The following is a 27,833-nucleotide window of genomic DNA, read 5'->3' on the forward strand; positions in this document are numbered from 1 at the left end:
GAGTTAGGCCCTTCTGCAAGAGAGGCAACAGATTGCATCACTATGGAAACACAATTACCCTGCCACAGCGTAGGAGGCCTGTGTCATGTGTGTTCCATATTTAGACATTTAATTATGCAGCAGCCTGTGGAGAAGTGTGTGTTGCATGTCAGATGTATGTTTGAGACCACTTTCATTTGCATTGCATCTGAAGTGCATGATGAAAGGAGGGCACAAAATGGGTCTTTCACCCCGGTATCCATGTTGGTTGTGAGGTGTGTCCAACTTCGAGCAGGGTTTGTTAAGCCTCAACAAATGCTGCATGAAACTATTATCATAAAGAAGAGCTCTTGTATCTGCCCACGTTACACACGTGGATAGAGTCTTGATAAAATAATTAAATGAAAAGCACGCTAAATACAATTTACTAACCACTGGGAGAGGACTAAGGTTTTTAACATCATTACACTCACTATCTAACACAGGAGTTCTATGTCAACGTGTTCCCAACATAAGCTATGTCCACCAAAAGTATTGTCACACTAGGGCTCCCGGTACTGATCTCCATAGACAAAATGGCCTCTTTATCCTGACATGGGCCAGTCATAAGACGACCTACACGAGTCTGCCCCATTCAAATGTTTTTGTCTCACCTGACTGTACTTTTCGAAACAAGATTTCCTTTAAATTTACTAATACGTCTCCTGTGCTAAGTGTGTTCAGACCTGCTCTAAAATGTCGATTCTGTGTGGTAGCAGGAAAAAGTCCAGGCGTTACCTAGCAACTAGCGCTTTGTGACATTCAAGGCGTTGTGATACAGATCTTCAGAGTTTGTGCTGTGTGCTATTGTATGTCACAACACACCTGAAATACACTGTTTACCTGGTTAGAGTTTTTAAGCATGTGCTCCTTGTAGCTGCACCATGAAAGACTGACGTGCTCTCCCACTGCCCCTGCCTCTCAGATAACACCCAGAATTGAGATCTTTGAGTTTACATAGCATGAGAGGATGGTAGATTTGGTCAAGAGTCTCCACTTTGTTGGAACCTCTTCCGGCCTCTCACAACACAAATGGCTCATGCCGTGTTTTAATATTGAAAGGGGACACTCAAGGGCCTTGAGCTGATATTCTGTCTTCTTTTTTAATTTGCTTCAATTAATGAGCTGTGAAGAACTTAAAAGAGATTCAGGTCAAGCTGTGGCGTTCTTCTCTCCCTCTGCGTGTGTAGAAGAGGGGTTCATTTAATCACTCTTCCTGTCCTTACACATCACAGAGGAACCTGTAATGACTCTTTCAGACACACTGCCCACACAGTGTGCAGTTAACTGCTTGGAGGGACTTATTAAAGCATGCAGAAGACTCAAGAACACAGAAAGAATAGACATCAGTGTTGTCCACTGAAGAAAATGAACAGCTGGCTCAAGTATTGCTCTTCCCTGTTAGCATAGGAATTGCTACAGATGTTTCCACAGTCATCCGATAGGTCAGTCTTTACCCAGCACTGCTCTAAAGTCTTGTAAAATTTCCGTTAAACACATACCCAAATATACAACAAATGATGAATGTCTAAAAGCCCCAGCAATTGCATGTGGCTTGACAGTCACCCTGTTGTGTGTGTGGCTCCTCCCACTACCCAGCGTGCACAGCCCACACCCACAGCAGAGCTGTCTGTTATGCCACAAGCCTGGTGAAGCAGACAGGCTGACATGCCCACATTGAGTGGTTTACCTCCTGCAGTGTTCCGGTTGGCTACATTTCAGATGGCATACCAAGGGCAGATCTGAAACACAAGAACTGGTACATGTTTGACACCAATTACAATTCCCATTCAACCTTTTCAGAGCTCAAAGTAAATTTATAAACGTGCCCAAGGTAGAAAATGAATATCAATAAGTCAGTGGTTAAACGTGTGTCTGAATGACAAACCAGCAATGGGAACCCTAGCTTTACTACACCTCCAACCACAATACCCAATAAGCATGTAGGTCACCTGGACACTTTGAGACAGGATGGTCTTTATATGTTACATCTAAACCAAGACAAATAAACGAGTAGACTAAGCAAACTAAACAGAAAAAAAAGAACAAAGCAGAATTACATTGTTGATTTGTTCTCTGATCATGAATCAAAAATTCAACTGATAAAACGGTCCGAACAGCTGTTCCATGTTACCGACATCTTGCAAAGAGTCCTGGCAAATTAGAAGGACATACGAATTAACAGAGACCTACCAACATATTTGCACTAGGGGATACTGCCGAATAAAAGAAAAAGTGCAGATACTAAATATTCAAAATGCCATTAAAATTGGTCAACAATATATTTATTTTAATAGTGCCTAGTGACAAGTAAGCAACATCTTACCTACAGCAAACAAATATTGGGTCTGCAATTAGAGGCCAGGTGAAACACCTGACCAAGCTGAGCTTGTCCAGTTGATGCAGGGCCAGCTGGTCACCCTCTCTGAGGGCAAATGACAACAAAATAAAAAATGGGTTAGTGCCGAATGCAAACTGCCTTGGTGGGGGGCTCTCGCTGCTGAAATCAAACCTGACACAGTGCTGACCTTTCCCTTTTTAAATTGCGGCCTTTAATCTCAGCTGAAATCCCATCACACCCCTGTCTACCTGCTCTCCGTCCCTTCAAAAGGGAATCCACATCTGCAAGTGAGAAAATAACATCATCTGACTGGAATAAATCAGTTGACATATTCTTTTTTTTTCTTTTTTTATTCCCAGACATTTGGGAAAGCACAAAATTATTGACTTATTAATTATTCCTCAAAAGCAAGGCTTTGCGTGGGCCGTTCTGTCATAACGATTACACTGAATATAGCTCAGTGGTGTCTAGCTACATTTTCTTTGACTTGTGAGAGAGTAGTCTTGAACTTTATAAAGGATGACATTCTGTCATCCAGAAATCTAGTATGGGGGTCCCCAGCTTTGATCCTGGAGAGCCCCAGTTAGTGCTTATCCCATGTGTTTTTTAAAGATTGGCAACACTTGTAAGATACTAAGGAAGCAGAGCAAGCAATCTGTTCAATAAGAGAACACTGGTCCTTGATGGCTGAAGAGTACCTAGATTTTAGACCTCAGTGATGTCTAAATTGCATAATTGAATAAATCACCTGCTTAATTCAACACAATGGAATTGTCCAACCTCTTTCAAAACTGGTGATTTAATGGTGACCAACAAAACCTGTGTTCTAGCACATTGGCTAGAGCAGAACGAACATTTTGATGCCACTGGCATAATGGTGGCATTTTTCCCGAGAGCATTAAGGGAATTCGAAGAGGCTGACATTACCCTGAAACGATTGCAGGGTCTTATAGCGCAACCAGGGATATTCCTTAAACGTCCTGCATCACGTCCGCTTGGGACAGGTTTTTGCCTCTGGGAGTGATGGTCTGGAACTCGATTGTACAGGGGAAAAAAAGGACTTTAAAAGGGAAGCTGCTGGTTTTGTAGAACCCTTAGTGTTGACAGAGTGCAAGGACTCCCGGGTTTTCCCTTTGAAATCCGTTGCAAGGCCCCGCTCAATATTTGCTTAAACTGGGCCAGCACTGGAGCAGGGCCTGTGTGCTGGGGCACCCTGGGGAGCTTCAGGAGTCTGCCCCTGCACGTTTGCACTCTCCAGTTGAAAGAGGGGCTGTTTGTTTGGAGGCCCCAGCAACACTACAAGATGAAAGCTAAGATTTCCTGATATCAAAATCGCTGAAAATACAACAAAAGGTCATTTAATGGATTCCCGGACCTTTGAAATCTGACCTGATTACTTTCAGGCCAAACACAGGTAACAGAAATGTACTGTAAATAAGCAAGGCCAAGCAGCTGAGGGTCACGAAGGATTTTAAACCACGTTTATGTTGTTTTTATTTGAATTTGTTCCAGGCACTGCCGTAACCGAGAACTGCCATGAGTATTATAGTAGAAACAAAACCCCCAAGGACATTTTCAATATGTTCAATGCTGATGCATTTATTCAGTAACTACAATGTTAATATTTTAGGGGAGAGAGACGCTGGACCCGAGGAGTTTACAAATCCAAACAGTTTTGTGGGCATGGCTTGTCTTTGCAGCCAAGTCGAATATCTTTCCCAGATATGGCTGTTATTTAAATGAACAGTTGGATGAAATGTTCACACTTAGTCATCTTCCCCCTTCAAATTCAGTTAGCAGAAAAAGATCTGTGGCAACACCTGCTCCTTCAGGTTTCTAAAAATAGCTCTCTTTCTTCTTATGAAAAGAGTGAAAAGTGCCTCTTCTATTTTTTAACTTGCTCTTATACATAGGGTATAGTGACAACAAAAAGACACAACCCCTGGTAATTCTCTTTCAAAACAGAGGGACAACCAAACTAAGCTTTTGACCTCCCATTAAATCCATCTAGCTGATGAGGCCTGACAATGGCTTAATTGGTGTAAAATTTGGTACCACGTAATTTATAGCCCAACAGAGTCAGGAGGTACTATAAGTTAATCTATTCATCCGTTGTCTAACCACTTTTTCCAATACAGGGTCGCAAGGGAGCCAGAGCCTATCCCAACAAGCATGGCAGGGTACACCATGGAAGGGACACCAGTCTATCACAGGGCAGATACGTACATAAAAACACACACACTCACCCCAGGGCCCATTGCCTCAAAAAACAACCTACCAGGTTGGATAATGCATCTGACTTCGGATCAGAAGACTGAAGGTTTGAATCCTTGAATTATTTGCTCATGTGAAAAAACAGTATGTTTTTGTGTTTTTGGACCCAGGGAGGAAACTGGAGCACCCCAATGAAAGCGAACAAGGGGAGAGCATACAAACTCTACACAGACAGCACCCCAAGAATTGAACCCAGGGCCCCAGTGCTGTGAGACAGCAATGCACACCACTGCATCACTATGCCGCCTGTATAATAAGTCAAACGAGTTGAAATGAAACTGTCTTTTATTTTACAAAGCTCTGTTGTCTTATGGCGTGTGTTCTGAACACTGGACTGCTGGAATTACAGAGCTGACAATGGTCAGTTTTGTTTTTTGTGTTTGCTAAAAAAATGCTTTTTATTATTCTGGATTGTACATGAAAAGACAGGGAGAAGAGGTAGAAGGAATTGCAAAGCTGATGTGGATTGCATAGTTTTATTCATGTTTACTTGGGAGGAATGCCCAGAGGAGGTGCTGTTCATAACTAAGACCTCAACCTTTGCAGTTTGCATACCAACAGACCTTTCTTTGTGCATGTGGGTGGGAAGCTGTCAAGTGATGCTGTAAGTGGGTTTATATTATGTGTCGAGAGGGTTACTGAATCTGTATCTGTAGGCAATGCGCACAGTAAAGACAGTTGTTAGTAGTAGTAACAGCAGCGGTAGTATCATTTTTATTAAAAAGAAGAATGCTCAGGAAAATAAATGTCAAAATTTAGCAGATATTGTTATCTGTGTCAACGTACAGAGGTTGAAATTATAGTACACCCGTCTAGTCATTTTCTAATCAAGGTATCCAGTACTGTGTCGCCGTGCTGCTGCCCCAAATTATAATACAGATGTTCAATAAAACAATCAAAAAATACATCACCAGAAAATACACAATGCAGTGGAATAGGAAATAAGGAAAGTTTAATTGTCAGTAAATTGTATAATAATAATAATAAATTGTATCTCAAAACTATCTTTGTGCTTAAAGGATTTCAAAGTATTTTACATACAGGAGAAGAGTCGTTTCATTCCCTGCCGAAGTGCACAGCCCACACCCAGAGTGGAATTGCGCTACGGGACGGGGGTGACCACCCGTAGGCTTCACTGACCCCAGCGGTCAAGCAAAGTTTTGCTTTGCCTTAACGTTTAAAGCTGATGCAGAAAGAAAACTATTAACATACATGATCACTCTGTATTCTTACCACTAATGACTTATGATTCACAAACGGGAAATACACTCACTGCTTAAAATAGCGGGAAGCCTCGGTCAGATTAGCAGACCTGCTCAGGGGTGGATCAGAGAAGCTGGAGACAAATTTCCACCGCTCTCCCCGGATCGAACAATTATGTTCAAAACTGGAGGAATTCAGGAATGTGCAGTTCAGTTTTACCTTCATCACAGCCTGAATTGGGGTTCAATTTTTTACAGAACTCTTGCACGCTCCTCCAAGCGTTTCCACAGTTTACAGGAAACCACGACTGCATATTCAGCGCAGGTTTCTCGCAATTCTGCAAATGCAGAATGTTTGGTTGCTGTTTGTGGGAGATAGCGACATCTTGTGACACAAAGAAGAACTGCACGACAGGATCGTTTTCTTTGCGAGAGAGCCAGACAAGCACCGTGTTTGTAATAGCAGTGCAATAGAATATTTTAATTTTTAATTTGCAGAACTTAATACCATAAAGAAGTTACATTAAGGCAGACTCGATAGCTTCTGGGTCCGTGATATTTTATGTCATAAGCAAGCAGCAAAGGCAGACAAAATGTTAGGACATACAGTTTAAAATTGCAGAATAGTGTGTACATTTCTAAAAGCCGAGGTATCGGCTTCGACAGTATGGCTGGCTGGGGAGCTTGTTCCACACTCACACAACCCTTTGATAAAGACATGTCTGTTGTTCTCAGTTTCAAATGCTCTTTCACCATGTTATTATAAATATTATTTGAAATGTTAAATTAAATTTCTGTTTTCTAGTAAAGAGATTAAACTGGCTTAATGTTGCAAGAAAAGGTTTTAACGAAACATGCTTCCACGACCCTTTACTCCAAATAAGTCTTCGCTTTAATAAAACAAAATACATTCACCTAAAGCACGATTTTTTAAATTGTAATTATAAAGTTTGTGCCTGAGGACATTTCGGGAAGTATGAATATGGATTTAAAAAGAAATAAAAACATTTTACTAAACACATTTTACTTGTGTTTTAGAACATCTGAAGTTATAATACATCTTCAAAAAGCAGCTACGTTTTTTAAATGTTTACACAATAAGAGGGGTTTCCACTCATTCAGTACCGTTTATCAAGTAGAAAAACAGTAACTTCAACATTCACCATTATACTTTTTCATTTTAATGTCAACATCACTTATAAGATGTGTGTTTTGTTACTTTTAACATTTTATAATTGCAGCAGTACTGGGCTTTAAAAAGGACTTATTTAGCACTTGAATCAAATCTATAACATTAATGTTATCGTTCTCATATTTTAAATTTTACTGTCAAGCAGGATAAATATTAAAAGAACACTTAGCCTTTATGAGGCCAATATCTGTATAATATTTAACCGAAATCCGGTAAAATATTTTCCCCCTATAAGATATGCACCCATGACCCAATCAGGAGAGTTAATCAGTTTCTTTAAGTTTCCGTACCAAACAGTGGCACACAAATATAAATAGATAAGCGTTGATTCAGACAATTTTTCCGTTGTTGAATTACTGTATATCACGACATAAGTGCGCTGATTCAATCGGTTATTACGCATTTATAACGTAACGCGTCCACGCATGCGCTCCCTTCCCCTCCTCCTCGGCCTAGAAATAACGCGCATGTCTGGCGCGGGGGGTTGTGGGTGTGAGTGAGGAAGTAAAATGGCGGACCTGGCAAACGAAGGTAAGGAGCCGCGGAGTGGGAAAGGAAAACAAAGCGAATGAATGGGCAAGAAAATGTGCTAAGAAAGCCGAGTTTAGCGGAGAGTAGCGTAGTATCGTGCCGAGGAGCAGGGATGGGAGGCCCGGGCTCTGTGGGAGCCGGGGGATGAAGTTAGAGCAGTAAAATAGGGTAACGTATTTAGGGTTCCCGGCCTTTCTAATATTCAGAGCAGGAGAGGGAGGAGGGGGGTGGCAGCGGTGGTGGTGGTGGTGGTGGTGGAAGAGGAGGAGGAGGAGGAGGAGGAGAAGGAGGAGAGGACAGGCCAAGTCGGAGTTGGAGTGATATAGTTGGGGGGGGGGGACACTTATAAATGAGAATGCTGTTTCAGATCGTTGCTTTTTTTTTTGGACTCCTTAAAGATCTTAGTCAGAGCTGTGCCTCGCCCCGGTCATTTAAACAGCGGCCTCTAAGGCGGGACACGCGCATCCAGCCGCCCAGCGCGGTGCAGACCAAATCTGATTCATATTACGGCGCGGTATGTCAGAGTACAGAAATGCTGCCTGACAACCGCCGTCAAGCACGCCAGTCTGGATATCTCATGTGAATATTTATATGCTCTTCATATCCTGGGACAAGCGGGCGCTTCTGAGTGTATTCGGAAAGGTGCCTTTGCAGCGCGGCGCAGCGCACAAGGTCCGGCTGGATCTTGTCATCTCATCCGCCGGCAAAATCGTCTGGGTCATCCGTAAACCACTCAACGTCTGATCCTCCGGGAAAAGGATCCGTTTTAAAAAAAATGGTAGAAACAGTGGCCTGGCATTCGTCCTTGATGATGCGCTGTTGTTCTACTTTCCGGTTTGATTTTAAGTAACAGGTGTAGTCTCGTGCTGGAACAAGAGCCGGCTCGTGGGGATGACACTTGTAAAAGTATTCTGTAGCTCCTAACTGGATGAGCCCTCGTTGCAAACGTGTAAGCTTGTATATTTCAGACAGGCACAGCGTTTTGTCCTAGGCAGTGTTGTAAGTGATTTTATGTGCTCTCGATAATTATTTTACAGAAGGTGGAAAAACTTTGTTAATCCCATTGTGGAGGTATTCACCATTTCAGTATTACAATGGCCTGAAATCCAATTCTTCTGTTGTGCAGCTTCAGGTTCAACCCTTAAGAAAATTACAGTGCCGAGCATTTTCTTCATTTACACTGTTTCAGTTGTCCATCATAGCGTTAAATGTCTTAAATACACAGTCTGAAGTAAAGTTGATTCTTGAAATAGGGACAAGCAGGATAAACAGCTGCTTAATAGGAAATTAAGGCTAAGGATCTTAAGGCTGCTTTTAGTTATTGAGAAGAAGTGTAGATTTCTTTAATAGGTCCATGGTCTCAACCATCATAATGTTAATTTGGAAGATAATTCCAGTAAAAAAGAGAACTGTATTGGTCATGTGACAACAAGCTTTTATAATATGTCAGCAACAGTATGCTTTCTAATGCATGACTTTTATCTGATCCTGTTTGACCAAAACAAACTGCATGCAGATAACTATAGCATGCAGGGAAAAAATGTAAAAGCAGCTCTCCTGGGTTCTAACCTAGTTGCACAGTTATAACCCTTTTGAGGTTGTCTTCTTTAGCATGTTTGCTATTGTAGCCAGCAATCACTTTAAAATCAGATGCCAGACGCTACTGCCTCTGGAATGCCAGTGTGGTCCTGGTGTGGCTTGGCCCCTGTAAACTATAGTGCTTGAAAGCATTTGATTTAATTCTCAAATATTATAACATCTATACTCATGTTTGCCTCCCTGATGAACCACCTTCTTTTTTATGTTTTCACTTGATCCAGTTCCAGAGTTGTAAGGAGCTGTTTAATAAACAAGTAATGATACTTTTTTTCAGGCATTCTAAAGTGTGTTCATATTCAGTACCACTTAATTGTGCTTTAACAGCAAGAATTGAAAGATGCTTACAGGTCTATTTGGTCTAAAGCTTGACTGTGTGCAGGTCAAATATAAATATGTACTCTCCGTTGTCTTTAAATTACTGAAAGCAGGTCTGCATCTATAATATGTTATGTCTGGTGTTCTTTTCACTATGAAGAAAGATTATAGCAGTGTATCTCAGTCCTGGTCTTAGGGGACCAGTGTCTCATTTTTTTCAGCAGCTGAATTCTTAATCATAAGCTAATTGATTCTCGTTTTCTATTTGGAGCATATTTTGAAATCTGCTTTCAAATCTCAGAAGGTTTAATGGAAACTGGAATTTGTATGAACCCTGTAAATAATTGTGGTTTGTCTGAATCAGCTTGTTTAAGTATTTGCTGTATTTGCATTCCTTCATTTCTATGTTCATCATAAGAACTATTTAGACAGAAATAAGGGGAATCAAGTTTGGGACAGACATTAAAATTCTGTGTGCTGAAGTTATTGGAAACTGTCCTTGGATTAGGATATTTCTGAATATCAAGAATGAGTTCAGAAAATAAGGAAAAAAATCTAAACAAGCAAGCAGGTTAATTACATTAATCAATTAGCACTGGAGAATTGGAGCTTAGCTGGAACAATAACCAACAGATGCTGTGCTCCCCAAGGACTGGTGATTGGTAACCACAATGTTGATATTTTTTGTGTAAATGCTGTAGTGCTAAGGTCTGAGGGCTAGAGGGCAGTAGTGCAAATTTTAAAGCTAGAATTCTTGGATGTAGAGGTTTTGCTCTGCATTCTTGAGTTTTTTAATGACTAAGGTCTTCGATACTTAGTATTTGACCAATTGCAGTTTTTGCAAATAAGCTGCAAAGTCACTAAAATGTGATTAAAACATACATTCTAGATCTGCTTCTTAGCAAAATTAATTTTTGCTTCAATTAAATGCATAGGTCTCGCCTGCATAGTACTCGGAATTAGGGTTTTGAAAGCATGCACTGAAAGTAAAACTAAGATATTCCTTTCTCCTGTGATTAAATGGGGTTTTGATTTAAGTGAAAGTGTTGCTCTCTCTCCTGACCAGATAGTGAAGCTTTCCATGTACTTATACTATCTATAGGTGGTGTGTGTGGGGGGGATGAGTGTGCAGGAATAAAGTTTTGAGGGCAGACTGTTAATGCTGCTTTCTGCTTGCTTTACAAAGGGCTGCTGATCATTTGCTGTTTATAGGGTCCTTAATGTCCTGACAAGGAAGTTCTAATGGTACTTCATACCCTGGTATGACGCTCTGTGTACTGTTGGCTGAAGCTTGGCAGTGTGAGCTGTTCTGTGATTACAGGATGGATGTCATGTACTGTACTTGCCCTGTTGGAGGGGATGTCTAGACTTGTCACAGTCTTAGTCCTTAGAATAGAGGCTAATGTAACTCAAGAAGTCAGTCAGAACTATTGTCCAAGACATTGGCATCTTCTCAGCACTGTGATCCCAATTCCCATTGCTTTGTATGAGGCTTCTGTAGTGTTTTGCATCCATGGATCTCAACTTGACCTTCAAAGTTCTTAAAACTAGTTGGAAGAAAGCAGAGAGATTGTATATTATACCTTTATAGCACTTAATTTTTAATCATCATGTGATGTTTGCAAGTTATTTTGATTGAGTTACAGTGCCTTGAATCTAATAGGAAAATCTTGATTTGTGGATTTTCTTTAATAATAGTAATGTTTCTTTTAATGTTTTAGCAGGTATGTGTGAACATCTCAGCTCATAAGTCTGTTAAAACCCAGAGCTAGAGATCACAAATCGGCATGGCTGAGGAGCAGGGTGAGTGTAGGGGGCCTAGGGACAGCAAATATGATTCATGCATTAGATTTACATAAAACATCTGAGTCTTTAAATATAGTGTTAAAATTAAATTAAGGTGTTAAACATTCAACACCTGTTAAAAAAAGACAGAGCTTCTCTCTGTGCAGCACAGGTAGGAGTTCACCTGTTGTGGAGCACCCCTGTTTCTGAGAACAGGATGTGCAGGAGAGCAGAACTGGTACTTGGAAACACAAAAAAAGTCCAGAAAGGGAATAGTTACCAAATCCTTACCAGAATCATGCTCTATAGAAGCTCTTGTGAAATAAAATTGTATTTTTCTTTTGTGGTGTAGTATTATTTCCTTCTCTACAGTGTACATGTCCATCTAAATACTGTAAATCTTGCCAGGTTTGCATTAGGTCAGTGAGAGGATTACTTGATGAACACAAGCATATTTATGAAGATCTCAAATCTTTTTACAGAAGCTTGATGGAATTTGTTTCTTTAAAGATGTTTCCTTAAAATTCTTAATGTTTTTCGAATTTCTTAGGCTGGCTCATCTTTTTTTCCCCATTATGACCATTTTTACTTTTTATCCTTTTATACTGTATAGCAAGAAATAATTTCAGTATCTGTATAGTGTAATCAGCTTGCTGTATTATATGCAAAGAATAGCCCCTAGGCTTAATTCACTGCTTAAAGTGGATGGGATAGTTCTGTAGCTAAGCATCTGATCTGTGGACATGACCAGCAAAAGCAGATAATGTCTAGTATCAATGTGCTTGGTACAAATTTAGCCTTATGTGTAATTGACTCCTGTTGCTGCTACATCTGACTTGGACCCAGATGTATAAGATTAGTTGTGTTATTTTTATATGCAAGTTTTGAATTTGTGAGATACTTATTTTCTTGAACCAGCTAACAGAAATAGACAATATTTTTAGTCTGATGCTCTAATGCTGCTAAAAATACACCGACGTTTGGCAGAGTTGTTTCTCCCAGGTCTGTGTTTATATCAGCTGACCTCAGTGTTGGGTCTAGTGCCCTCTTTCTGCAAGAATGTGCAAATACAATTGAGTTCTCTCCCATTTTTTACATTGCCTTTCTGTAAAAGTCAAAATCCTTATTCAGGCTATCTGAGCTGTCAGGCTTCCTTCAAGGTTGTCCAATCGTGGGTCCCGAAGGGCTGATGTCTCTGCAGGTTTTCAAACCAGTGTGGCACTTAATGTCCTGATCAGTGCCCTGTTGGCTTAATTGGACCAATTTCATAGCCGTTCAGGTGCTGGCAAACCTGCAGACACACCTCTGTCCTGGACTAGGATTGGACTGCCATGGGCAAGACCTTCTCATTTATAAGGCTTTTATAGAGCAAATTACCTTGTACCTATTGTTGTTGTTGTTGTTTTTTTTTAGGATTTATATAATTTTACATTTCCTACAAAAATTGGTCACCTTTGAAACCAGACGTGGTGTAGGATAATAAAGATTTAAATGTATTCCAAGAAACTGAAGTGGAAAAAAAAAGCTGTGCTGTTATTTATGAAATTCACATCAGTGTTTCTTTTGTTATTGTTGGCCAACAGCATGTTTTACCTCTGTGGCTGTCGGTTCTTTAGGCCAAGGGTTCCCAATCCTGGTCCTGGTGACCCATGTGAAAAATCAGAAGAGTGTTCCTCCGGGACCAGTGTTGCCAATTGATTTAACATCCGTGTATCAAAGCAAAAGCTGGCCTGGAGGGGACAGTGGGGAAGCATGCTGAAGTAAATCTGCTTTTAAAGGAGGGAAGGTGACCTGGTGGGTAAATAGTCCTCTTATTTGTCAGGTTATGATGAACTAAAGGTAGTCACTCCTTCAGAGTTACCCAGCAGAAAGTACAGGCCAAGTTTATGAAACCAGTTTTTTTGCTTCTCATTTACTACTCTTTTGTTTCCCATGGCCAGTGCTCAGCTCTAGATCGCTAAGAGCCCCAGACTGATCTTAAAGAGGACTAGAAGCTGTACTTGGAAAAACTTCACTTGCAGCCGTCTCGTGTTGCTGTTGTGGTATTGAAGGGAAATCTGGCCTGTGCAGGAAAGAAGCTAGACCTCTGCAAATGGCTAGTGAACTCCAAGCAATAAGTCACGTGTTTTAGTATGTAGAAATGTCCAAGTTGTTGACTATAAATAGGTCCAAGTGGAAATTCTAGCAGCTGTGTTTCTGTTGGATGTCTGTCTCACATCTCTGCAGCCATCTGGTAGAGGGTCTTTCGTTCCTTATGTGTCCCCAAGCCACTTTGACAGGTAGTGTTTAAGTAAAGCAAGACTGTTGTTTGCTGCATGTTATTTGGGGCACAAGAGGCCGAGTTAAGTTTCATGACCTTTTGCCAGTAACAGTCTGACGACTGATTTATTAGTGTTTTCGTTTTAAAGCGTTATTTACTGGGATGGATTTCTTAACCATTGAAGCAAGCTGTTGGAGCTGCGTTTTCCGCCTGGTATAAACTGTGGATTTCAGAAGCACAAATAAGAGGCATTCAATTTACATGACAATTGGACAAGTTGATGGGCAGTTCTGATAGAGCCAGTGATGAGTTCGTTTTCATTGGGGAGCTTCAGTTTCAAAGCTCTAAACGTCTGACATGTTGATAGCGTGATGGTGACATTTGAAAGGGACTCTTCAAGAATTAAGCTTAGAGGGTGCTGATGTTTGCAAAAGTCAAAATGCTAGTACTACTAACCAAAGAATATTAGTATTGTCTTTCAATTACGTAGACTGGATGCATCACAGAAGTGTTTTAATGTAGTTTTGCCAGTGCGCTGAAGTTCTTTGGAGCCGGCATCAGAGTCTGTCCGTAAACCACAAGTTTTTTTTTTGTTTGTTTTATAGAGAAACCTGCCATAGCTCCACCTGTCTTTGTGTTCCAGAAAGATAAAGCACAGAAGGTAAGCCAGCCAGTTTAGGAGCTGATTTATTTGACTTCTGGGAGCTGGGGGGGGGGGGGTGTTGAGTGGATGAGAAACACAGTAAAGGTTAAGGGATCTGAAATCCGTTTAATAACTGAACCATTTTATAGTGCCATATTGATCATGGTAAGAGTTTGGAATGGAATGCCATTTGACAGGAGGCGAGAACAATAAACATGTAATTTGTTGACTTATTTTTATTTCAGAGATCAGCTGATGGATCCAGTGCAGAAGATGGTGAAGGTGACTTAAAAACAGAAATTGTTGTTTTGGTGAAAAACTAGACATGCTGTATCACTTCATGAATTGATTGTGATTTCCAGGACACTTAGAACAACTTGTACTTAAATGTTTCAGATTCAGACAAAGACGATGGAGCTTATTGTCCCCCTGTGAAGCGCGAGAGAACATCGTCTTTAACACAGTTTCCACCCTCACATTCTGGTAACTATCGCTGCTTCTTGCGAGCAAGGTAGATGTGTATATAAACGTGATGTGAGTTCTGTTTAATTGGCTTGTATGAGACACTAAGAGCTTATTGCGGTTTTAGAATTTTGTGTATTCTGCTTGAGGTTCTATCCTTGTTAACCTTATGCCTTGAATGTGAAGGCAAACAGCTATTATATAAATAGCAGATTGTCTAAGCAGACACACATGGAATACATAAGCATAAATAGCATAAAGATGTTCAGTCTCCAAAATTATAGGAAAGGTGCATATTTGTGACCATAAAGAATCAAAAACCCAAATTATCATTTACATTTCTATATGTGGTTCTTGTCTCATGTGTATGTGGGCATCCCTGCCCTCCTAGGATGTGATCTAGAGATGGTTGCATCCAAACATAGCATTGACAGCTGCATAATTACTGTCTTCACTGAAGCACTTGACACTCATTCATCATCTCCAAAGGCACTGGTATATAGTACAAATCTGTGGAATGGTGGTTTACAGCCGGATGGGGCATTTTTTCTAAATTCTCATGTGGCAAAACAAGTGTTCAACTGCTTCCTAGAGAATGAGTATTATAGTTATTTCAGACTCTCATTTGTAAATGCTTACTAGGTACTGACCTGTGTGGACCCTGTAAGTAGTCTTAGAAATATTTCTTAAGCCAGAACTGTAGTTGTTTTGTTTGTGATTTGATGCATTCCAAAGATCATTCGCATAATCATCATTCACAAGGAAGTGCCTTTTTCCATTGCCCTCATCCCATCATTTATTCCTGATATGAGTTTTTTTCTTGGCCTTGTTTGTTCTCTTGTGTAATATGTTGCTGATTTTTCTTTGTAGTATCCAAAAACAATGTGTTTATGCCCTCAAGTTTCTGTCAGTCCCCAACTGGAAATTCAGACTCTGAGCCTGGTGAGTTCACTGAACCGTTCTCTCTGTGGGTCTGATTTGTAAGATGGCATTGAACTCTGGAAAGGTTAAGCATAGGCTTTTAGCCAATATATTTGGCTTTTTTTATTTTATGTTTAACCATTTCATTGAACAACCTATTTTTTTTTCTCCGTTTAGAGAATGGTTTTAGAATCATTAGTCAAATTTTTCCAAAATATTTTTTTTGTCTTGGCTTTTTACCTGCTGTTTAGTCTTATTGTAATCTTTGAATGTCTTGTACTTCATTTCCCACTTAACTAAAATTAAAACCTTTCTTCTGGTCAGACTGCTTTATCAGACTTGGGCCAGATTAGTTGCAAAACTCTTTGGCAAAACAAACTGGGTCTTCTACATTGTTTTGCAGTTACAATTTATATATGCAGAAAACAAGACTCTTGTAAATAAGGACTCAGTTCCCCAGGATAAAGATTAATTACTCAGGTTAATTTTTCCTAATTCCCTGATCATGAACTTGCAAGTGTTTATCTGTTTGCAGAGGAGAAGACTGTTGGATTTCGTCTGAAACCGCCCACCTTGATCCATGGACAGGCCCCTAGTGCAGGTGGGTATTCATTTCTGCTATGTCCACGAGTGGATTTAGCAGCTGCTAGCAGCCTTTTCCGCTGTGTGTGTGTTGTTTTTTGCCTGGGTTATAGTAAGTCCGTGGTTGCATGATGGATTTGCAGCAAATGCAGGAAAAAAGGAAATAATCTCATGCATATTCGTTAGAAAAGTCTTAAAACTTGATTTTCCAGTCTTTAAACTAGATGTGAGAGCAAATTAATATAATTCAAGCTAATGTTAGCGTATTTTCCTTGTATTACGACTTTAATTACTTGATTTGGCAGAATGCTTTTTATGGGAACTTTCCTCATAAAGAGTTCTTAACTTGTGTTTGAGATCACCTAAATTAGGGCTAGACAATATGGTGTTTTGATCGTTTTGAGATCCAAGCTATTGGCAGGTTATCTTTCAGGTGTTCCAAGCCAGAAGCCTAAGGAACAACAGCGAAGTGTACTTCGCCCTGCAGTACTCCAGGCCCCACTGCCCAAAGTTTTTCCACAGACCAGTAAGTAAACTACTACTCTGTTTACTGAGTTCATTTCCAGTCCACAGTCCCGTAGGTGGCATTCAGGCAAAAATAAGCCCATTCTGATATTTCATGGTAAAACTGGGTCACCTACTTTCTTGTTTCTGTCTATGTATTCTGTCATCTGTGGCCCTGAAGATTACAGGTGTTGAAAAATCTGCCTAGACATGAACTCCCAAATTGCCCCTCCCCCTTCCCATTTTCAGTCAAGTAGCCTGGGAAAGGTTAATGCTCTACTTTGGAGGCAATATTTGAATATCTTGCACGATGCTTTCACATCAGCAACCACGGATATCCTGGGTGTACTGTGTGACGTGCTTGGCAGTTGCTTGAAAAACTTTTAAAACCCTTTTAAAGCAGTCATTTTTCCTGTTTTTATTTTAACATTTACTGTCTCTGAATCTTTTAAAAATCTCATCCATCCAGCTTTCTAAAGCAATGAAGAGTAAACGGTTTAAGTAGAACAGTATTGTTTTGCAGGATTATTTTCACCCTGTGCTCAATGCAAAAATATTGCAGTACTTAAGGATGAGATTTGGGTTATGTTGGGAAGTTGAAAATATTCTTTCACTTGCCATTTCTCCCAGTTGTATTGCAGCATAGAGGTAGCTGGGATCCGAATCACCGGCTTAGAACGCGTTAATGTAGCCAGACTGTAAATTATGCATTCTGTGTCATCGTTTTGTGGTACAAGCTAGAGTAACGTATCAATCAAGTAAATAAAGTGCACTGGAAGACTAGTGCTGCAGTGAGAGAATATTCATTAGTTTCCTTGTATTTTTCTCCTTTCAGATTCCAGCAGTGGGACAAATGGTGTGAATAAGCCCTCGGATCCCGCACCAGATGGACAGCCTGTCTCCCAGAATAGCACGGAGAATTCGGAGGCTGCTGGGGGAGCCACGGTGAGCACTGGGGTTAAACACTGTGGTCCCTCTAGCAGGCACTAATTCAGGCCAGGATCACCTCTGCAGCAGGTTTCAAGATTTTCACTGTTCAAAGCTGCTGTTTAATAATATTTATTGCTTGGAGGCCGGCTTTATTCATATGACAAGTGCCACAGATTTTATGCACTCTAATGTTTTGAGATATTCTGTCTTACATTCAATCTGCATCTAATGTAAGAAAGAGATCTGATTGATTTACATACATTTTTCATCAGGGAAAGGTCAGAAATGGCAATTACTCTAATGTTGTTGAATGACCTGTCACTTTCTAAGTTTGGACCTGAAGCTTTTTTTGAGGGTAAGTATTTTTAGCAGTGTGGTTTAAATCATGTTAATATTCTATCTTTGCTTTACATTGGGAAATGTTATAGCTGTATCTTGAATGGCAGAACGAGAGAACTGTAGTCTAACTGTGGTAACATGCATAATAGCAGTGTGGACCCTTACTCAGTCCTTTCTTTCCCAGGAGCATGAGAAACAAGAAGATGGGCTGAGCAGTGAAAAAGAAGAGAAAACCGAGAAAAAGGATTCAGTCCCAGAGTCATCTTTTGTGTTTGGCCAGAATCTCAAAGACAGAGTGAAGGTTTTTATATAGTTGAACTTTCTCTGACAGTTGTCAAGAAAAAAATGTACATGCAATTGTTGTTCTACTCTGACCTTAAAGTTGTCCCCCTCGGAGCCTTGTTTTCATCAGCTTTAGTTTGCTTTTATAGTCTATTTCAGGGGATGTTTTGATTTTTAAACATTTTCTTCTGATTGAAAATTCCTGACCCAATTTGTTAGCCCCCATTCTGTCTGTATTCTTAGATTTTGGTAACTGGAGGGCATTTCTACAATTTTATTATTGTTATTTCGAAACATCCCCTCAGTTTTTTAAAATGTCTCTGGGCCCACACTACCCACAGGATAAGCTGAAAAACATAAAGTGGCTATTGAAAGACCAGTCTGTGGGAATTATTACCATGATATAGGCTTGCAAAAAGTTAGATTTATTGCAGATTCCCCTATACTCACTTCCCAGAATCATTGAATTGGAATCGTAAGGGATATGCATTCTTTCTTGAGGAAAAGTTCAAAAATTTGAGCGGCACCAAAACTGTGATTACCCCTAATGAAAATGTTTTTTTTCTTCCAGATAGAAGAAGGCAATGAATCCTCAGATGTTAAAGAAAGCAGTTGCCCACCATCAGAAGCATCGTTGGCGGGCACCAATTATTTCTTACAGTACATCAGCACCCCTAGGTATTGTAGGCCGAGCTCTTTTTCTTCTTTGCCTCATTTCACTTTTGGTGATTTTGGTTGAAAACTCGCCCCCTTTTCCTTGTTTTCACAGTTCACAGAGTGTTGCCAACAACACAGACACCGGGGCAAAGTTTGTTTTTGGGCAGAATATGTATGAACGAGTTCTGGTGAGTGTCGTGTTCGAGGACACAGAGCGATAGTTGTCTTTGATATCCCTTCCACTTAAACCACGTGGGCAGATTGGCTCAGAATTTCCTGCTTGTCAGAAGACAGTCATTGTCACAGCTTTGTACGCCAGTGAGACTATGATTGCAGAGAGGTGCTTTTCCTTTTCAGAAGGAGAGGTCAGTGCAACACAATTCTTTGCTAACTTTGCTTGGCTGTGTGAGAGGGGCCTTGGACCCAAGTTCCTCGAAAGCATAGTTCTCTGTTTCACAGGTAGCCCAATTAACCAGTACTTAATCAAGTCCTTTTTTAAACATCTCAAATGTAGAATCCGTGGTGGATACATCAGATAAATCTGTTCACCAGCTAGATGAAATAAAAATGAGAAAAAATCCGTTTTTTTGAGGAGTGGAATTGGAAAGGCTGGCTTTGCGGCTGTGACCCCAATTTGTCTGGTCTCTACAGAGCCCGCCAAAATCCAGTGAGCCGGCACCAGAGGGAGGCAAGGAGAGCACAGCCGCCCCGCCCACCGAGCCTTCCTCACAGGAAGTCACTCCGGAGAAGGGTAAACACTTTTGCTGTCAAAAGAGTGTGGCTCTACACAGCGTTCTTTATCGCTAGGTCACAAGGAAGAATGATCTGACCTTGATCCGTGCAATCTGTGTGCATGTGGATATCGCTTCAGAAATGAGGTATTTGCAAATGGTATTTAAGATAGAAATATGTAATTCATCAGCCCAGCAGCCCAGGACCTGTGAGTTTCATGTATTATTCCCAGCTTGAATGCTGACCCTGCATTGCTGACTGGTGTGGTGCATGTCTTTGCAGCTAACAACGTGACTGAGTCTTTGGAGGAGTCTGCAGCAGCCTACACTAAGGCTACAGCCAAGAAGTGTTTGCTAGAGAAAGTTGAGGTCATAACTGGGGAAGAGTCAGAGAGCAATGTGTTACAGGTGGGCAGGTTTTCTTTGTCTTTAGCTCCCCACTTTTAGCATTTTTCGGCTTAATGTTTTCTCTAGTTTAAGTGAAACTCTGACTGGTTTTTAACATACCTGACTTTGTGCATTTGGTCATTAAATCAGTTTGTGACATGAAGACGTTTGTTATATCATGTATAATTTAATTAAGTAAACACCTCTTCATGCAAGAATGATGTTCATGTGCCTCCCGTTACAGAAATATTAAACAGAGCTATAGAAGCAAGTATGACCAGATTTCTGTTTTTTTTTTAGATTCAATGCAAGCTGTTTGTTTTTGACAAGACCTCCCAGTCCTGGGTAGAAAGAGGAAGGGGGCTTCTGAGATTGAATGACATGGCATCGACTGATGATGGAACATTACAGTCCCGATTAGGTAAACGATACAGTGTAAATTATTCCTGCTGATGAAAAATTTCTGTGATGACTTACCTCTTTTCTAATTGGGATGTGGGAGTATTCATCCATACAGCAGGGCATTTTACTGAAGCACTCTGAGTGAAGTACCATGCTCAAGAGTGTTACTGCAGTGCCCCACCACTGGGTATAGAAAGGCTAGACCTACAGCTGATCTGGTATGGGGTGGGAGGCACACTATGGGTTAATAAATGCTTGATCATTCAGTCTTGTCTGTATTTGTAAGGCTTTCTCATGTAAAGGCAGTGCATAATGCTTTTGTGGTCAAAATTGTGATAAGCTGCTAAGGATTTTGTGATCCTTTCATTTTATCCCCAATCTCCTCATCTCTGGTTATGAAAATGCTCACTAGAGTACTTGTAAGTAAGTTGACCTCACACTCTCGATTACTGGAATGCAGTGATGCGGACCCAGGGAAGCCTGAGGCTGATCTTGAACACCAAACTGTGGGCTCAGATGCAGATTGACAAGGCCAGTGAGAAGAGCATCCGCATCACAGCCATGGACACTGAAGACCAGGGAGTCAAGGTCTTCCTCATATCGGTAGGTCCCTGTGGATCAAAAGGAGTTTCACCTAATTGCCATAGTGATGATGTAATTTCCACAGAGAGGAGAGAAAGGTGCGCGCACACACACACCTTTCTCATCCCCCCAGAAATATTCAGTTTAATTCAATGTAAAGACTTATTATAAGGATTGTGAAAATCAAGCTGCAGCTGTACTGATCATTAAATTCTTCAACTTGGCAGTAAAGTGATTAAGACTAAATGTGAAGTATTTTACAACAAATGGAGGTGAGCAGTATTATTATGTTTATTAAGATGACCAGAGCTTTCAGGGATTTTCCTTTCTTAATTTTAATAATTAAAAAAATAATTCTCTGTTCCCTCTTTAAGATAGATAGATCACTTTATTAGCCATATACAATTTCCTGCATTAGGAATTCATCTTTTCGCATAGCCTAGTTTGCTTTCCATGAGAGACAGGCACACAGACGGGGAGAGAGAAGCTTGGGCACACAGAGTGACAGGAAGTAGTCGATGATTTGAGATTTGAAGGCAAAATCAAAAATGAATTTGAATAAAGCTGGTATTTTATTTTTCTGTGCAGCAAAAATGTGTAATGTACATGAATGCTGTGACTTTAATGAAGCAGCATAATACACCAGAGTGTCTAAGGGTGATCTTAGCTTAATCATATGTAATTTGTGATTGTAAACTGTGTCTATTCCCCCACTGGAACCAGCCGATGCAGAATTGCATAATGACGTTTTGACGTGTATATGGGACTAAACGCAGAATATTTAAAAATACACTCCTGGGAGCTTCGCTTAATTTTTTGGCATTGAAGAGGTTCATGGACGGATAGATGTACTAATTGGTTATAATTAAGTATTTTTATAGAGCATTGAATGTTTACACGGCAAACTCTTTAACAGTGTATAATTTGCAAGAAGGTTATTAACTGTATTTGTTGTATGCATGTATTTACAGCAAGTTGTACTTGGAAAATGTCACTGTTTTGCCTCCTAATGCAATGTTTCGGCAAAGCTCTGGCATTTACCCATGCCTCGTGCGGTGTGCCCTCCCCAGGCCAGCTCGAAGGACACTGGCCAGCTGTATGCAGCCCTGCACCACCGGATCCTGGCTCTTCGGAGCCGTGCTGAGCAGGAGCAGGAGACCAAGGTCACCCCACCTGAGCCCGAGGTTGCCCAGTCTAATGAGGAGGACAGTGATGAGGATGATGTCATTACTCCTGCCAGCGGTAATTTACTTTCTTCCCCGCTGGCGCCAGTCTTCAGCCTGGCACTGCCATCTTGTGGACAATGAAAAATGTTTGCATTTTTATTTTAATTGATTCCAACAGAGAAATAGCTGTACCTGCCAATCTTGTCAAAGTGAAAAAGGAAGTGTTTCACAGCAATACTTCGGATAGGATTTTATGCTCTGCAGGTGAAATTTTGGACAGTAGTAAATCCGAAGACATTTCTCTCTGCTTGACCTCTTCACTGCTTATTTCTCCCCCCAGGTAACGCAGATGCTGGAGAGGCCCAGGCTACTGGGAGCACATAGCGTCTCTGGCACTGGTCTGCTTGCAAGGATGCTTCTTTTGGCATTTTGCAGGCGCCTCTGTGGACACCCCAGACCAGCCTTTTTATTTTGGGTAATTAGAAGTTCAGCTCCAGGAAGGATCCCGCACAGGTGTTTCTCACATAAGTCTGTGCAGTTCCATTCCCTGCATTAAAAATCAATCTGGAGTAACTTTTTTTTTTGACTGCAAAACTGCGAAGACTTTTCAGCTTTGGTTTGGGACTTGGATGCTCATCATATTGATGAGTGCGAGGGCGCAAGAGAGACAAAAGAGGTTCTCTCATCTCCAATAGACGTGGCACATTTAAGACTCTACCGAATAACTATGGGACCTTTCTATTAAAGTCACATCCGTAAAAGCCTCTGGGACCTAGAATTCCAGCAGAGTTTTAAGTTTGTCTAGAAATCTAGTCTTGTACACAAAACTGGTTTCCCTTTTTTTACTTGTTTACCTATTGTCACTCATTCTGATTTGTTTTCTTTTGTTTTCTCAAGCTCTTAAAGGCCGTTTACACAGGCACACACAACTGTTACTAAAACGCTTAACAAAAGCTGTGCCCCTTGTCTTTTCTTTGTTCATAATAAACATGTCCTGCTCTGGTGGGTCTAAACACAGAGGGTTAAAATCAGTTTGCCTACAATATTGATGTTTTTGAAAATCTCAACAAAGCAGAAGCTCAGGTATAACATGTCCAGTAGCTGAGCTTTTTTTTTTTAATTTTTTAAGACACAAACTCTAGAAACTAATAGACATTCTACAGGCGACGGTTTGGTTTCCAGTATTTTTCTTTTTTTTGGGGGTTTGTATTGTGCTGAGACTTATTTTTTTATTGATATTAACACTTTTCCTGTTTTGATTAATGGGCTCTGGCATGCTCAGAGCTGGAAAGAGATTTTTTTTGTATGTATATATATATACATTACTCTTTCATTGTAATCCAAGTGTTTTGTTCTTTGGAAAAAAAGGGGGCAGCCAGACTTTATGAAATTATCAGCTGTTTTAGGAGCTAAATTGGTTAAGATCAGACATGGGTGTATCTGTTGCTCTTCCCATCACTTGACTAGAAATGTAGGGAGTATTTATTCAAATGCGGAATAGGCAAACACGTTCTGGAGAAACCTTTTAAAGTAGTGAAATATTTAACTGGATTAGTTTTCTTATGGGTCTTTGTGGGTTTATCTGGGTGAAAGTACACTAGATAAACACCTGTATTCAGATGTCTTAATTTGAAATGGGAAATACAGCTGTGACACTATTTGGGGCCACTAAAACTGTGGTTCAGGTAACTTGGGAGCATATATCTGAATACAGTGCTGACTGCTTTGCTGGTTTCATGAAAAGACCCTCCTCCCTAACACAACGGATAGCTTCCTTTGGGTATGTTTCAGTTTTGTTCTCGATGGCCTGTTTTTTCATGATACAGTCCTTAGAATCCTCTGGATTAAGCTCTGAGAGATGAGTGGGAATCCATAGCAGATGTGTGTGAAACCCAGAAAGAAATGGCTTCTTGAAGTCCAGATGAAGGCTTTGAGTTCTGACTGATTTCGCCTTGGGTTTGCTCAGAAATTCAACCTTTTGTCACAGCACCTCAGGTGGACTTGAGTGCTATAATCATCTCTTGTGTACTCCATAATTACTTGAATAATTAGATTATGATTGAGGCAAAATGCACCATTTTCACCTCTGTTAACTGAAATTTGTTCCCCATATGTTATACCTTGAAATGGCATCTGCTATGTATTAGTGCACAGTCCTCCCCTGCACCCACAGCCCTGGGTCAATCAATTAATAACCTTGAATTGTGTTACAAATCGGAATTACAAGACCTTGTATGGCCTCTCCCATGCTCTGAGGTTTATTTTACGGCTATAAAGAACATTATTTTGAGAATTTCAATTAGGAGAGTTTTCTGGAAAGATCAAGCATGGACTAATTGTAGCAGATCAAGTGTTGAAATTCATGGGGAGTCCTACAGTAGTCGAATCTTAGTTTAGCACAACTCTGAAGGCTAGTATAATGAGTTGTGGGGAAAGCGTTTTCAGAAATATTTGGAAGAACTCAAAGTACTGTTTCCTCAGGGTGAAAGTATTTCTCCCTCATGATCATTTCAGTCTAATAAGGCGAGAAAATCATTGTTAATCTGTGTTTAGTCCTTGCTCAGTGCTTTTAAGCACTGCAAATTTGACAGTTACTTTTTACTCAGTTCATTCCATTTGTCTCTAGGAATATAGATGGGAAGATCAGCTGTAGTAATTGGCCGACTCAAAATTGTTTGGTTCCACTCCTCTCCCTCTCTGCCCGGACAGCTGGGTTTGAAAACTTTAAAGTAGCTTGCTATATTTGTTTATCATCCATTAAGTGTAGCTGCCCTTTTATTTTTATTTTGATCAAGTTGGATTGATAATCTATATACTGTTGTATAAATTGTGCTCTTCTTGTACTGCAGCAAGCCTTTGGATGTGGAAATATGTATTTTAACTAAAAAAAAAAAGGAAAAAGCAGCAAGTAGGAGTATTGTTGTTTAAAAAATGTAAAAAGCCCTCTTAATATGTATATTCTTGAACAAGCAGCCTTATAGTTTGAGGATATTCTCTTCTGTTTATTTTGTACTTTCACTGCAGTCAGTAGAGAGTTGTTGCCAGGAGTGTTAGTGATTAGTTTTCCATATTGCTAATTAGCAAGGTGCATAGGACAATTCAGCTGGTAGCAGGGCTCAGAAATGAATGTACAGCATTTGTCTCGATCTGGGCATAGTCCTTCAGCACTTTTCTTTCCCCCTAAATATGAACTTGAAATGCAGTGTAAAACGCCAAACCAACTTAAAGGCTGTTTTCATTACCGATGATAATGTTGGAAATCACATGAAAGGATTTCTAAAACAAAGTGAAAAGGTTTTTTGTTATTGGAGATGTAACAAAACATTGTGAATTGGGCTCTGTGCTTGTGTTGGCTGAGGCTCGTTCATTGTACTGTCTTCACTGTATAGGAAGGTTATTAGCATTTTGCAGTACAAAGAATCCAGTCATAGCGTTCCAAAACTGGTGCTATTTTCTTTTATTAGTGTTGTGGTTGTTGGAATATCTCAGATCTCAAAGGTGAAGCTACAATTGTGGAGAGTTAACATTTTCAAGGTTAAAAAAATCCCTACGTTTCTCGGTGGATGTTGCACTAGAAATTGAAATGACTTAATTGATTAAACAATTACATTGGAAAGAGAGGCTAACAGCAGTCTGTGTGGGCGATTAATAAGTAACAGCTTTCTTTGGAAAATTAGCTGGGCTTGCCCTCTTCTATAATACAATACCATCTAGTTAAAATTCCTTCAGATTTTTTTCTCTCCTAATAATACCCCAGCTTTGTTTAACTTTACAATACAGCTATAATGCTTTTTTAAAACTTTTTTTCAGTTTTGTGAGGTTAGCTGACAGCTGAGCTCTGCCTTCTTTGAACACCAGTGCTAAAATGTGGGGGGAAAAAATACTACTACATTTCCAGGTTTTTCACAAATGCTTATGTTTTGGGTACAGGATGTAATAAGACATTAAATGTCCTTGTTTTTCTTATCAGAATATTTTCTTTGCATTTCCAACTAAGCCATACTTCCATGTTTTTTCATTCAGTGTTCATATATGATGTAGGAGGTTTCAGAAACTACCAGTGCTCTGGCAGCAGCTATGAGTGCTGTTGTAATGCCCTGAGGAAGTCCATTCCCATAGTTTTTGCAGTATTTATGGCTGAGGGATTCAAGTTGTGCGATCTGGGCTTCTGTTTATCTTCGCCTACAATGCAAAGGTGCTGAGAAGATGTCAACGCAGAGCAAATAGCTCAGCCAGTTTTTATTTTAATGTGACTGCTGATCACCGCCTGGACAGTAGATGTGCAGGCTGAAAGGAGAACGGAGTTTGAATGTTTGTGCTGTCTGTGGCAGAATCAGTGGGGAGGACGTTGATGGGACCGGTCTGTTGGTCACTCTGTGGATTGAGCAGGTCGTGAATAGTTGTGGTTTGGTCGAAGTGACAGCCGTCTGAGATTTTTCCAGTGTCTAAAGCAAGCCCCCATACAGCAGCTGTGCTAAGTAGCTTACATGTAGTCGTTTACATTTTGTATCTCACAAAATTTTAAAGGTGGCGATCGGTATACAAATGGGGTAGTTTGTGCTTGTGTGGCTGTGGACAGGGGAGGTAAATCTTCATAATCTACCACTTCATTGAAATTCATTTTTGAGCCCTCTCTCTTGCCAGGTCAAAACCCAGAAATAAAAACCTAAACATGTTACTTTATGCTTCGAGCTTTAGTAAAAAAAACAAGTATAAAAAAACAAATAAAAAAGGAAATATCACTAGTGTTTTGAAAAGGTTTATGTAAAATTGTCATATCCGATGTATTTGAGAATTACATTAAAACTTTTAACAGAAAGCACTGTTGGCAGTTTTCTTTTTTTTTAATTTTTAAAGTTAAAACCATGTTCTTGATATTCAACATTGCTTCCTCAACAGCGAATCTGTTAGTATCTCAATAGTTACAACACATCGCATCTGATGTTTTTTCTATGTATATTTTTGCAAAATCTAAGTTGATGACTGTTAACTTGGGGATCAACATATTAACTTCTGTGTACCACCCCGTGGGGTGGTGTGAATTGTAGTTAAGGATGAAGTGGTTCCACACTTATATATATATAAAACATCTTTTCGTCTGTAGGATCCCAATTATATAATTTCAAGTATACAGAAGTGCTAGCCAATGTGTAACACATTTCCTTTAATAAGGAATTTTTTTATTGTGAGAGCTCTTGCCAGATTGTTGTACCACAGTTTACTTTAGCTCTGCTCAGCATTTTACCAAGAATTGGTTTAGCAAGTATTGACTGCATAGGAAGGTGGCACCTTTTGGGGTTTCATTAAAATTAATATTGTATATGTATCAGATTACTTGTACTCTTCTTACCAAGTCCTATTGACATTTAAGAAAGAAGGAGAGTGTGAAGTTGGAAAGACAACCATCAATGAGGCACATTGCGTGTAGGAGAGAGCCTTGTGAGTTTATTTCACAGCATGTTAAATGTACTGTTGGCGTTTTTACAGTTGGAATAAATAAACTGGACTTTCTTCTGTGTACAGAAACTTAAGTAACAAATGACCATTCTTAAATGTTGCACAATCCTAAAATGCTAATAAATGACCATTTGGCACCAGCTGTGTAAGATGACCGTGCGCGTTGTCTGTTTCCTACTTTTTTCCGAAGAAAATGTTCGCACAACTTCCAAGACACAAAACCGGCAAAGGAGATATTCTCAGTGCCCATTAGGGGGCTCCCCTGAGAAAA

At 40.1% G+C, this 27,833-nt stretch overlaps 1 protein-coding gene across 5 annotated transcripts; it reads left to right on the top strand.

Annotated features, from left to right (window-relative positions):
• The first annotated feature begins 7,512 nt into the window (after nucleotides 1–7,512).
• Nucleotides 7,513–26,924, top strand: LOC148813891 (ran-binding protein 3-like). Of its 5 annotated transcripts, none has more exons than XM_088907865.1 (17): nucleotides 7,513–7,558; nucleotides 14,123–14,178; nucleotides 14,406–14,442; nucleotides 14,557–14,643; nucleotides 15,493–15,564; nucleotides 16,079–16,144; nucleotides 16,547–16,651; nucleotides 17,465–17,574; nucleotides 18,083–18,199; nucleotides 18,752–18,858; nucleotides 18,950–19,025; nucleotides 19,489–19,588; nucleotides 19,852–19,976; nucleotides 20,256–20,376; nucleotides 20,818–20,960; nucleotides 22,010–22,181; nucleotides 22,446–26,924. In XM_088907865.1, the coding sequence occupies exons 1-17, from the start codon at nucleotides 7,537–7,539 to the stop codon at nucleotides 22,487–22,489; spliced, it is 1,560 nt and encodes a 519-aa protein (XP_088763991.1). In that variant the 5' UTR covers nucleotides 7,513–7,536; the 3' UTR covers nucleotides 22,490–26,924. The 5 variants fall into 5 exon arrangements, with proteins under 5 accessions (XP_088763991.1, XP_088763993.1, XP_088763990.1 ...); XM_088907867.1 differs by having other exon boundaries at nucleotides 16,559–16,651; XM_088907864.1 differs by lacking the exon at nucleotides 7,513–7,558 and adding an exon at nucleotides 13,462–13,536.
• The last annotated feature ends 909 nt before the right edge of the window (nucleotides 26,925–27,833 follow it).

The sequence above is a fragment of the Atractosteus spatula genome, chromosome 28, assembly GCF_055471065.1.
Source record: "Atractosteus spatula isolate fAtrSpa1 chromosome 28, fAtrSpa1.hap1, whole genome shotgun sequence".
NCBI lineage: Eukaryota > Metazoa > Chordata > Actinopteri > Semionotiformes > Lepisosteidae > Atractosteus > Atractosteus spatula.

What these genes read in the sequence shown, in the direction of transcription:
- LOC148813891 (XM_088907864.1), top strand. Translation starts at nt 13,512, where the DNA reads ATGTGTCCCCAAGCCACTTTGACAG. An exon ending in CAAAGTTTTTCCACAGACCA is followed by an intron (nt 16,652 to 17,464) that starts GTAAGTAAACTA and finishes TTCTCCTTTCAG; the next exon opens with ATTCCAGCAGTGGGACAAAT. An exon ending in TGTCATTACTCCTGCCAGCG is followed by an intron (nt 22,182 to 22,445) that starts GTAATTTACTTT and finishes TTCTCCCCCCAG; the next exon opens with GTAACGCAGATGCTGGAGAG.